General features: G+C 48.2%; 1 protein-coding gene across 3 annotated transcripts in view; it reads right to left on the minus strand.

The window, feature by feature from the left end:
• Positions 1–14,002, minus strand: part of SLC12A9 (solute carrier family 12 member 9) — a 47,071-nt gene that overhangs the window by 22,255 nt on the left and 10,814 nt on the right. The window contains exon 2 of one of the 3 annotated variants that reach the window (XM_073654578.1): positions 948–1,076. In XM_073654578.1, coding sequence (XP_073510679.1) covers positions 948–1,076 — 129 coding nt within the window. Of the gene's footprint in view, positions 1–428; positions 791–869; positions 1,077–14,002 lie in introns of those variants that run through there. The other 2 variants (XM_073654577.1, XM_073654579.1) reach the window with 2 other exon arrangements.

A 14,002-nucleotide genomic window follows, 5' to 3' on the forward strand; every position in this document is an offset into this window, starting at 1 on the left:
ATCGTCAGCCTGCACCATGTGACTCTACGTCTGCCCCCCGGGATCGTCAGCCTGCACCATGTGACTCTACGTCTGCCCCCCGGGATCGTCAGCCTGCACCATGCGACTCTACGTCTGCCCCCCGGGATCGTCAGCCTGCACCATGCGACTCGTCTGCCCCCCGGGATCGTCAGCCTGCACCATGCGACTCTACGTCTGCCCCCCGGGATCGTCAGCCTGCACCATGTGACTCTACGTCTGCCCCCCGGGATCGTCAGCCTGCACCATGCGACTCTGCGTCTGCCCCCCGGGATCGTCAGCCTTCACCATGCGACTCTACGTCTGCCCCCGGGATCGTCAGCCTGCATCATGCGGCTCGTCTGCCCCCCGGGATCGTCAGCCTGCACCATGCGACTCTGCGTCCGCCCCCCGGGATCGTCAGCCTGTACCTCTATCCTGGGATCATCAGTCTGTCCCGCAATCGTCACTTCACGTCTTTCCTGGGATCATCAGTCTGTATGATACAATGGCTTGTCTGTACGTCTGTCTTGGGACCATCGCTCCCGTCATATGTTTTATGCTCATTGTCAATAAAACAAAAATTCCTTTTTTAAACCAGGAGGAAAATTTCAAAAGCAGAAAAATAGTTTGGACGCGGTAATTATCTCTTGTAATGAATGACACAAACTGGAACCATGTGATGAGAGGGACACAAGCAGCCATTGTGCGCGGCCCCAAGGACTAGAACAAGCAGACAAGAAGAGCAGACAGGACAGCACTGGAGGAGGACGACGGCATTACAGAATGCAACAGCATTTATACAGTCTACAACGATTGATTACCGTACACCGACCGCATGTCACCGCCAATAACAGGCAGCGAACACTCACCTATCCTCATGAAGACCACAATACTGAACATGGAGAGGACGGTCGGTACCACAACCCCAAAGAAGGTGGAGAGCTTACGGGGTGCAGGGCCGGTGCCCACCGTGGTGGGCTCACCATCACAGAGGGTGGAGGTTGCGGGTCCCAGGGCCCCATCGGAAAGACTAAAGAGGCGGTAGTGTAAGAGGGGAGAATTTTCTGTGGTCATCACTGAGGAGAGACAGCGAAAGATTAGGCAAAACAGCCGGAAATATATATAATGTGGTACACCCCCTATACACCAGGACTACATATACAACCCGTACAGTGGGTACGGAAAGTATTCAGACCCCTTTACATTTCTCACTCTTTGTTTCATTGCAGACATTTGGTAATTTCTAAAGTTCATTTTTTTCTCAGTAAAGTCCACTCTGCACCCCATCTGGACTGAAAAAAACAGAAATGTAGAAAGTTTTGCAAATTTATTAAAAAAGAAAAACTGAAATATCACATGGTTATAAGTATTCAGCCCCTTTGCTCAGACACTCATATGTAAGTCACATGCTGTCCATTTCCTTGTGATCCTCCTTGAGATGGTTCTACTCCTTCATTGGAGTCCAGCTGTGTTTAATTAAACTGATAGGACTTGATTTGGAAAGGCGCACACCTGTCTATATAAGACCTCACAGCTCACAGTGCATGTCAGACCAAATGAGAATCATCAGCTCAAAGGAACTGCCCAAGGAGCTCAGAGACAGAATTGTGGCAAGGGACAGATCTGGCCAAGGTTACAAAAGAATTTCTGTATTACTCAAGGTTCCTAAGAGCACAGTGGCCTCCATAATCCTTAAATGAAACAAGTTTGGGACCACCAGAAGTCTTCCTAGACCTGGCCGTCCAGCCAAACTGAGCAATCGTGGGAGAAGAGCTTTGGTGAGAGAGGTAAAGAAGAACCCCAAGATCACTGTGGCTGAGCTTCAGAGATACAGTAGGGAGATGGGAGAAAGTTCCACAAAGTCAACTATCACTGCAGCCCTCCACCAGTCGGGCCTTTATGGCAGAGTGGCCGGACAGAAGCCTCTCCTCAGTGCAAGACATATGAAAGCCCGCATAGAGATTGCTCAAAAACACATGAAGGACTCCCAGACTATGAGAAATAAGATTCTCTGGTCTGATGAGACGAAGATAGAACTTTTTGGTGATAATTCTAAGCGGTATGTGTGGAGAAAACCAGGCACTGCTCATCACCTGCCCAATACAGTCCCAACAGTGAAACATGGTGGTGGCAGCATCATTCTATGGGGGTGTTTTTCAGCGGCAGGGACAGAACGACTGGTTGCAAATGAAGGAAACATGAATGCGGACAAGTACAGAGATATCCTGGATGAAAACCTCTTCCAGAGTGCTCTGGACCTCAGACTTGGCCGAAGGTTCACCTTCCAACAAGACAATGACCCTAAGCACACAGATAAAATAACAATGGAGTGGCTTCAGAACAACTCTGTGACCATTCTTGACTGGCCCAGCCAGAGCCCTGACCTAAACCAAATTGAGCATCTCTGGAGACACCTGAAAATGGCCGTCCACCAACGTTCACCATCCAACCTGACGGAACTGGAGAGGATCTGCAAGGAAGAATGGCCGAGGACCCCCAAATCCAGGGGTGAAAAACTTGTTGCATCATTCCAAGAAGACTCATGGCTGCACTAGCTCAAAAGGGGGCTTCTCCTCAATACTGAGCAAAGGGTCTGAAGACTTATGACCATGTGAGATTTCAGTTTTTCTTTTTTAATAAATTTGCAAAAATTTCTACATTTCTGTTTTTTTCAGTCCAGATGGGGCAGAGTGGACTTTACTGAGAAAAAAATGAACTTTATAGAATTTACCAAATGGCTGCAATGAAACAAAGAGTGAAAAAGTGAAAGGGGTCTAAATACTTTCCGTACCCACTGTATGTACAGGCATTATATATATATACACACACACACCACATATATACCAGCTCTATATACATTGCTCAAAAAAATACAGGGACCCCTGAAATCCCCCCTCCTAGATCTGAGTGAATGGAATCTTCTCATTGAATACTTTGTTCTGTAGAAGCTGAATGTGCTGACAACAAAATCACCCAAAAATCATCAATGGAAATCACATTTATTAACCAATGGAGGCCTGGATGTGGAGTCACCCCCAAAATTAAAGAGGAAAAACCCACTACAGGCTGATCCAACTGTGATGTAATGTCCTTAATACAAGTCACAATGAGGCTCAGTATTGTGTGTGGCCTCCACGTGCCTGTATGACCTCCCTACAACGCCTGGGCATGCTCCTGATGAGGCTGAGTATAGTGTGTGGCCTCCATGTGCCTGTATGACCTCCCTACAACGCCTGGGCATGCTCCTGATGAGGCTGAGTATTGTGTGTGGCCTCCACGTGCCTGTATGACCTCCCTACAACGCCTGGGCATGCTCCTGATGAGGCTGAGTATTGTGTGTGGCCTCCACGTGCCTGTATGACCTCCCTACAACGCCTGGGCATGCTCCTGATGAGGCTGAGTATTGTGTGTGGCCTTCATGTTGCCTGTATGACCTCCCTACAACGCCTGGGCATGCTCCTGATGAGGCTGAGTATTGTGTGTGGCCTTCATGTTGCCTGTATGACCTCCCTACAACGCCTGGGCATGCTCTTGATGAGGCTGAGTATTGTGTGTGGCCTCCACGTGCCTGTATGACCTCCCTACAACGCCTGGGCATGCTCTTGATGAGGCTGAGTATTGTGTGTGGCCTCCACGTGCCTGTATGACCTCCCTACAACGCCTGGGCATGCTCTTGATGAGGCTGAGTATTGTGTGTGGCCTCCACGTGCCTGTATGACCTCCCTACAACGCCTGGCCATGCTCCTGATGAGGCTCAGTATTGTGTGTGGCCTCCACGTGCCTGTATGACCTCCCTACAACGCCTGGGCATGCTCCTGATGAGGCTGAGTATTGTGTGTGGCCTCCACGTACCTGTATAACCTCCCTACAACGCCTGGACATGCTCCTGATGAGGCTGAGTATTGTGTGTGGCCTCCACGTGCCTGTATGTCCTCCCTACAACGCCTGGACATGCTCCTGATGAGGCTGAGTATTGTGTGTGGCCTCCACGTGCCTGTATGACCTCCCTACAACGCCTGGACATGCTCCTGATGAGGCTGAGTATTGTGTGTGGCCTCCACGTGCCTGTATGACCTCCCTACAACGCCTGGGCATGCTCCTGATGAGGCTGAGTATTGTGTGTGGCCTCCACGTGCCTGTATGACCTCCCTACAACGCCTGGGCATGCTCCTGATGAGGCTGAGTATTGTGTGTGGCCTCCACGTGCCTGTATGACCTCCCTACAACGCCTGGGCATGCTCCTGATGAGGCTGAGTATTGTGTGTGGCCTCCACGTGCCTGTATGACCTCCCTACAACGCCTGGGCATGCTCCTGATGAGGCTGAGTATTGCGTGTGGCCTCCACGTGCCTGTATGACCTCCCTACAACGCCTGGGCATGCTCCTGATGAGGCTGAGTATTGTGTGTGGCCTCCACGTGCCTGTATGACCTCCCTACACCACCTGGACATGCTCCTGATGAGGCTGAGTATTGTGTGTGGCCTCCACGTGCCTGTATGACCTCCCTACAACGCCTGGGCATGCTCCTGATGAGTCTGAGTATTGTGTGTGGCCTCCACGTGCCTGTATGACCTCCCTACACCACCTGGACATGCTCCTGATGAGGCTGAGTATTGTGTGTGGCCTCCACGTGCCTGTATGACCTCCCTACAACGCCTGGGCATGCTCCTGATGAGGCTGAGTATTGTGTGTGGCCTCCACGTGCCTGTATGACCTCCCTACAACGCCTGGGCATGCTCCTGATGAGGCTGAGTATTGTGTGTGGCCTCCACGTGCCTGTATGACCTCCCTACAACGCCTGGGCATGCTCCTGATGAGGCTGAGTATTGTGTGTGGCCTCCACGTGCCTGTATGACCTCCCTACAATGCCTGGGCATGCTCCTGATGAGGCCGAGTATTGTGTGTGGTCTCCACGTGCCTGTATGACCTCCCTACAACGCCTGGGCATGCTCCTGATGAGGCAGAGTATTGTGTGTGGCCTCCACGTGCCTGTATGACCTCCCTACAACGCCTGGGCATGCTCCTGATGAGGCCGAGTATTGTGTGTGGCCTCCACGTGCCTGTATGACCTCCCTACAACACCTGGGCATGCTCCTGATGAGGCTGAGTATTGTGTGTGGCCTCCACGTGCCTGTATGACCTCCCTACAACGCCTGGGCATGCTCCTGATGAGGCTGAGTATTGTGTGTGGCCTCCACGTGCCTGTATGACCTCCCTACAACGCCTGGGCATGCTCCTGATGAGGCTGAGTATTGTGTGTGGCCTCCACGTGCCTGTATGACCTCCCTACAACGCCTGGGCATGCTCCTGATGAGGCTCAGTATTGTGTGTGGCCTCCACGTGCCTGTATGACCTCCCTACAACGCCTGGGCATGCTCCTGATGAGGCTGAGTATTGTGTGTGGCCTCCACGTGCCTGTATGATCTCCCTACAACGCCTGGGCATGCTCCTGATGAGGCTGAGTATTGTGTGTGGCCTCCACGTGCCTGTATGACCTCCCTACAACGCCTGGACATGCTCCTGATGAGGCTGAGTATTGTGTGTGGCCTCCACGTGCCTGTGTGACCTCCCTACAACGCCTGGGCACGCTCCTGATGAGGCTGCGTATTGTGTGTGGCCTCCACGTGCCTGTATGACCTCCCTACAACGCCTGGGCACGCTCCTGATGAGGCTGCGTATTGTGTGTGGCCTCCACGTGCCTGTATGACCTCCCTACAACGCCTGGGCACGCTCCTGATGAGGCGGAGTATTGTGTGTGGCCTCCACGTGCCTGTATGATCTCCCTACAACGCCTGGGCATGCTCCTGATGAGGCTGAGTATTGTGTGTGGTCTCCACGTGCCTGTATGACCTCCCTACAACGCCTGGGCATGCTCCTGCTGAGGCTGAGTATTGTGTGTGGCCTCCACGTGCCTGTATGACCTCCCTACAACGCCTGGGCATGCTCCTGATGAGGCTGAGTATTGTGTGTGGTCTCCACGTGCCTGTATGACCTCCCTACAACGCCTGGGCATGCTCCTGATGAGGCTGAGTATTGTGTGTGGCCTCCACGTGCCTATATGACCTCCCTAAAACGCCTGGGCACGCTCCTGATGAGGCGGAGTATTGTGTGTGGCCTCCACGTGCCTGTATGACCTCACTACGTCGCCTGGGCATGCTCCTGATGAGGCTGAGTATTGTGTGTGGCCTCCACGTGCCTGTATGACCTCCCTACAACGCCTGGGCATACCTCCTGATGAGGCTGAGTATTGTGTGTGGCCTCCACGTGCCTGTATGACCTCCCTACAACGCCTGGGCATGCTCCTGATGAGGCTGAGTATTGTGTGTGGCCTCCACGTGCCTGTATGACCTCCCTACAACGCCTGGACATGCTCCTGATGAGGCTGAGTATTGTGTGTGGCCTCCACGTGCCTGTATGTCCTCCCTACAACGCCTGGGCATACCTCCTGATGAGGCTGAGTATTGTGTGTGGCCTCCACGTGCCTGTATGACCTCCCTACAACGCCTGGGCATGCTCCTGATGAGGCTGAGTATTGTGTGTGGCCTCCACGTGCCTGTATGACCTCCCTACAACGCCTGGACATGCTCCTGATGAGGCTGAGTATTGTGTGTGGCCTCCACGTGCCTGTATGACCTCACTACAACGCCTGGGCATGCTCCTGATGAGGCTGAGTATTGTGTGTGGCCTCCACGTGCCTGTATGCCCTCCCTACAATGCCTGGACATGCTCCTGATGAGGCTGAGTATTGTGTGTGGCCTCCACGTGCCTGTATGACCTCCCTACAACGCCTGGACGTGCTCCTGATGAGGCTGAGTATTGTGTGTGGCCTCCACGTGCCTGTATGACCTCCCTACAACGCCTGGGCATGCTCCTGATGAGGCCGAGTATTGTGTGTGGCCTCCACTTGCCTGTATGACCTCCCTACAACGCCTGAGCATGCTCCTGATGAGGCTGAGTATTGTGTGTGGCCTCCACGTGCCTGTATGACCTCCCTACAGCGCCTGGGCATGCTCCTGATGAGGCTGAGTATTGTGTGTGGCCTCCACGTGCCTGTATGACCTCCCTACAACGCCTGGGCATGCTCCTGAGGAGGCGGAGTATTGCGTGTGGCCTCCACGTGCCTGTATAACCTCCCTACAACGCCTGGGCATGCTCCTGATGAGGCTGAGTATTGCGTGTGGCCTCCACGTGCCTGTATGACTTCCCTACAACGCCTGGGCATGCTCCTGATGAGGCCGAGTATTGCGTGTGGCCTCCACGTGCCTGTATGACCTCCCTACAACGCCTGGTCATGCTCCTGATGAGTCTGAGTATTGCGTGTGGCCTCCACGTGCCTGTATGACCTTCCTACAACGCCTGGGCATGCTCCTGATGAGGCTGAGTATTGCGTGTGGCCTCCACGTGCCTGTATGACCTCCCTACAACGCCTGGGCATGCTCCTGATGAGGCTCAGTATTGTGTGTGGCCTCCACGTGCCTGTATGACCTCCCTACAACGCCTGGGCATGCTCCTGATGAGGCTGAGTATTGTGTGTGGCCTCCACGTGCCTGTATAACCTCCCTACAACGCCTGGCCATGCTCCTGATGAGGCTGAGTATTGTGTATGGCCTCCACGTGCCTGTATGACCTCACTACAACGCCTGGGCATGCTCCTGATGAGGCTGAGTATTGTGTATGGCCTCCACGTGCCTGTATGACCTCCCTACAACGCCTGGGCATGCTCCTGATGAGGCTGAGTATTGTGTGTGGCCTCCACGTGCCTGTATGACCTCCCTACAACGCCTGATGAGGTTGCGGATGGTCTCTTGTGGGATCTCCTCCCAGACCTGGACTAAAGCATCCGCCAACTCCTGGACAGTCTGTGGTGCAACGTGACGTTGGTGGATGGAGCGAGACATGATGTCCCAGATGTGCTCAATCGGATTCAGGTCTGGGGAACGGGCGGCCAGTCCATAGCTTCAATGCCTTCATCTTGCAGGAACTGCTGACACACTCCAGCCACATGAGGTCTGGCATTGTCCTGCATTAGGAGGAACCCAGGGCCAACCGCACCAGCATATGGTCTCACAAGGGGTCTGAGGATCTCATCTCAGTACCTAATGGCAGTCAGGCTAAAGCTGGCGAGCACATGGAGGGCTGTGCGGCCCTCCAAAGAAATGCCACCCCACACCATTACTGACCCACTGCCAGACCGGTCATGCTGAAGGATGTTGCAGGCAGCAGATCGCTCTCCACGGCGTCTCCAGACACTGTCACGTCTGTCACATGTGCTCAGTGTGAACCTGCTTTCATCTGTGAAGAGCACAGGGCGCCAGTGGCCACTTTGCCAATCCTGGTGTTGTGTGGCAAATGCCAAGCGTCCTGCACGGTGTTGGGCTGTGAGCACAACCCCCATCTGTGGACGTCGGGCCCTCATACCACCCTCATGGAGTCGGTTTCTAACCGTTTGTGCAGACACATGCACATTTGTGGCCTGCTGGAGGTCATTTTGCAGGGCTCTGGCAGTGCTCCTCCTGTTCCTCCTTGCACAAAGGCGGAGGTAGCGGTCCTGCTGCTGGGTTGTTGCCCACCTACGACCCCTCCACGTCTCCTGGTGTACTGGCTTGTCTCCTGGTAGCGCCTCCAGCCTATGGACACTACGCTGACAGACACAGCAAACCTTCTTGCAACAGCTCGCATAGATGTGCCATCCTGGATGAGCTGCAGTACCTGAGCAACTTCTGTGGGTTGTAGAGTCTGTCTCATGCTACCAAGAGTGTGAAAGCACAACCAACATTCAAAAGTGACCAAAACATCAGCCAGAAAGCATTGGTACTGAGATGTGGTCTGTGGTCCCCACCTGCAGAACCACTCCTTTATTGAGTGTGTCTTGATAATTGCCAATAATTTCCATCTATTGTCTATTCCATTTGCACAACAGCAGGTGACATTGATCGTCAATCAGTGTCGCTTCCTAAGTGGACAGTTTGATTCCACAGAAGTTTCATTTACTTGGAGTTAGATTCTGGTGTTTAAGTCTTCCCTTTATTGTTTTGAGCAGTGTATATACATATATATATATACACACACCCCATATACACCAGCTCTATATATATATACACACATCCCATATACACCAGCTCTATATATACACACCCCATATACACCAGCTCTATACAGTTATATGAAAAAGTTTGTGCACCCCTATTAATCTTAAGCTTAATGTTTTATAACAATTGGTGTTTTTGCAGCAGCTCTTTCAGTTTGATCTATGTAATAACTGTTGGACACAGTAATGTTTCTGCCTTGAAATGAGGTTTATTGTACTAACAGAAAATGTGCAATCTGCATTCAAACAAAATTTGACAGGTGCATAAGTATGGGCACCTCACCAGAAAAGTGACATTAATATTTAGTAGATCCTCCTTTTGCAAAAATAACAGCCTCTAGTCGCTTCCTGTAGCTTCCTGGATCCTGGATGAAGGTATTTTTGACCATTCCTCTTTACAAAACAATTCCAGTTCAGTTAAGTTTGATGGTCGCCCCCGAGCATGGACAGCCCTCTTCACATGATCCCACAGATGTTCAATGATATTCAGGTCTGGGGACTGGGATGGCCATTCCAGAACATTGTAATTGTTCCTCTGCATGAATGCCTGAGTAGATTTGGAGCGGTGTTTTGGATCATTGTCTTGCTGAAAGATCCATCCCCTGCGTAACTTCAACTTTGTCACTGATTCTTGAACATTATTGTCAAGAATCTGCTGATACTGAGTGGAATCCATGCGTCCCTCAACTTTAACAAGATTCCCGGTGCCGGCATTGGCCACACAGCCCCAAAGCATGATGGAACCTCCACCAAATTTTACTGTGGGTAGCAAGTGTTTTTCTTGGAATGCTGTGTTTTTTTGCCACCATGCATAACGCCTTTTTGTATGACCAAACAACTCAATCTTGGTTTCATCAGTCCACAGGACCTTCTTCCAAAAAGAAATTGGCTTCTCCACATGTGCTTTTGCATACCTCAGCCGACTCGGTTTGTGGCGTGCTTGCAGAAACGGCTTCTTTCGCATCACTCTCCCATACAGCTTCTCCTTGTGCAAAGTGCGTTGTATAGTTGACCGATGCACAGTGACACCATCTGCAGCAAGTTGATGCTGCAGCTCTCTGGAGGTGGTCTGAGGATTGTCCTTGACTGATCTCACCATTCTTCTTCTCTGCCTTTCTGATGTTTTTCTTGGCCTGCCACTTCTGGCCTTAACAAGAACTGTCCCTATGTTCTTCCATTTCCTTACTATGTTCCTCACAGTGGAAACTGACAGGTTAAATCTCTGAGACAGCTTTTTGTATCCTTCCCCTGAACAACTATGTTGAATAATCTTTGTTTTCAGATCATTTGACAGTTGTTTTGAGGAGCCCATGATGCCACTCTTCAGAGGAGATTCAAACAGGAGAACAACTTGCAAGTGGCCACTTTAAGTAGCTTTTCTCATGATTGCATACACCTGGCTATGAAGTTCAAAGCTCAATGAGGTTACAAAACTAAAAAGAGTGCTTTAGTAAGTCAGTAAAAAGTAGGTAGGAGTATTTAAAACAAGAAAATGAGAAGGGTGCCCATACTTATGCACCTGACAAATTTTGTTTGAATGCAGATTGCACATTTTCTGTTAGTACAATAAACCTCATTTCAAGGCAGAAACATTACTGTGTCCAACAGTTATTACATATATCAAACTGAAAGAGCTGTTGCAAAAACACCAATTGTTATAAAACATTAAGCTTAAGATTAATAGGGGTGCCCAAACTTTTTCATATAACTGTATATACACACCCCATATACACCAGCTCTATATATACACACACCCCATATACACCAGCTCTATATATACACACACCCCATATACACCAGCTCTATATATACACACAGCCCCATATACACCAGCTCTATATATACACACAGCCCCATATACACCAGCTCTATATATACACACACCCCATATACACCAGCTCTATATATACACACACTCCATATACACCAGCTCTATATATACACCCCCCCATATACACCAGCTCTATATATACACACACCCCATATACACCAGCTCTATATATACACACACCCCATATACACCAGCTCTATATATACCCCCCCCATATACACCAGCTCTATATATACACACACCCCATATACACCAGCTCTATATATACACACACCCCATATACACCAGCTCTATATATACACACCCCATAAACACCAGCTCTATATATACACACACCCCATATACACCAGCTCTATATATACACACACCCCATATACACCAGCTCTATATATACACACCAGCTCTATATATATATATATATACACCCCATATACACCAGCTCTATATATACACACACCCCATATACACCAGCTCTATATATACACACACCCCATATACACCAGCTCTATATATACACACACCCCATATACACCAGCTCTATATATACACACCCCATAAACACCAGCTTTATATATACACACCCCATAAACACCAGCTTTATATATACACACACCCCATATACACCAGCTCTATATATACACACACCCCATATACACCAGCTCTATATATACACACCAGCTCTATATATATATATATATATATATATATATATATATATATATATATATACACACACCCCATATACACCAGCTCTATATATACACACACCCCATATACACCAGCTCTATATATACACACACCCCATATACACCAGCTCTATATATACACACACCCCATATACACCAGCTCTATATATACACACACCCCATATACACCAGCTCTATATATACACACCCCATATACACCAGCTCTATATATACACACCCCATATACACCAGCTCTATATATATATATACACACCCCATATACACCAGCTCTATATATACACCCCCCCATATACACCAGCTCTATATATATATACACCCCATATACACCAGCTCTATATATACACCCCCCATATACACCAGCTCTATATATACACACACCCCATATACACCAGCTCTATATATACACACACCCCATATACACCAGCTCTATATATATACACACCCCATATACACCAGCTCTATATATATACACACCCCCATATACACACACCAGCTCTATATACACACACCCAATATACACCAGCTCTATATATACACACACCCCATATACACCAGCTCTATATATACACCCCCCCATATACACCAGCTCTATATATACACCCCCCCATATACACCAGCTCTATATATACACCCCCCCATATACACCAGCTCTATATATACACCCCCCCATATACACCAGCTCTCTATATACACACCCCATATACACCAGCTCTCTATATACACCCCCCCATATACACCAGCTCTATATATATACACCCCATATACACCAGCTCTATATATATACACACTCCATATACACCAGCTCTCTATATATATACACCAGCTCTATATATACACCTCCCCATATACACCAGCTCTATATATATATATATATATATATATATATACACCCCATATACACCAGCTCTATATATACACCAGCTCTATATATACACACCAGCTCTATATATATACACCAGCTCTATATATATACACCCCATATACACCAGCTCTATATATACACACCCCATATACACCAGCTCTATATATACACACCCCATATACACCAGCTCTATATATACACACCCCATATACACCAGCTCTATATATACACACCCCATATACACCAGCTCTATATATACACACCCCATATACACCAGCTCTATATATACACACACCCCATATACACCAGCTCTATATATATACACACCCCATATACACCAGCTCTATATATATACACACCCCATATACACCAGCTCTATATATATACACACCCCATATACACCAGCTCTATATATATATATACACACCCCATATACACCAGCTCTATATATATATATATACACACCCCATATACACCAGCTCTATATATATATATACACACCCCATATACACCAGCTATATATATATATATACACACCCCATATACACCAGCTCTATATATACACACCCCATATACACCAGCTCTATATATACACACCCCATATACACCAGCTCTATATATATACACACCCCATATACACCAGCTCTATATATACACACACCCCATATGCACCAGCTCTATATATATATACACACCCCATATACACCAGCTCATATATATATATATATATATACACACACCCCATATACACCAGCTCTATATATATATACACACCAGCTCTATATATATATATATATATATATATATATATATACACACACCCCATATACACCAGTTCTCTATATATACACCCCAGCTCTATATATACACACCCCATATACACCAGCTCTATATATACACCAGCTCTATATACACACACCCCATATACACCAGCTCTATATATATATACACACCCCATATACACCAGCTCTATATATATATACACACCAGCTCTATATATACACACCCCATATACACCAGCTCTATATATACACACCCCATATACACCAGCTCTATATATATACACCCCATATACACCAGCTCTATATATACACACCCCATATACACCAGCTCTATATATATATACACACCCCATATACACCAGCTCTATATATATATACACACCCCATATACACCAGCTCTATATATACACACACCCCATATACACCAGCTCTATATATACACACACCCCATATACACCAGCTCTATATATACACACCCCATATACACCAGCTCTATATATATATACACCAGCTCTATATATACACACACCCCATATACACCAGCTCTATATATACACACCCCATATACACCAGCTCTATATATATATACACACCCCATATACACCAGCTCTATATATACACACCCCATATACAGCAGCTCTATATATATATATACACACCCCATATACACCAGCTCTATATACATATATACACACCCCATATACACCAGCTCTATATATACACACCCCATATA

Source organism: Phyllobates terribilis, unplaced genomic scaffold (assembly GCF_046119375.1).
Source record: "Phyllobates terribilis strain yellow unplaced genomic scaffold, ASM4611937v1 Scaffold_11__3_contigs__length_659146591, whole genome shotgun sequence".
NCBI lineage: Eukaryota > Metazoa > Chordata > Amphibia > Anura > Dendrobatidae > Phyllobates > Phyllobates terribilis.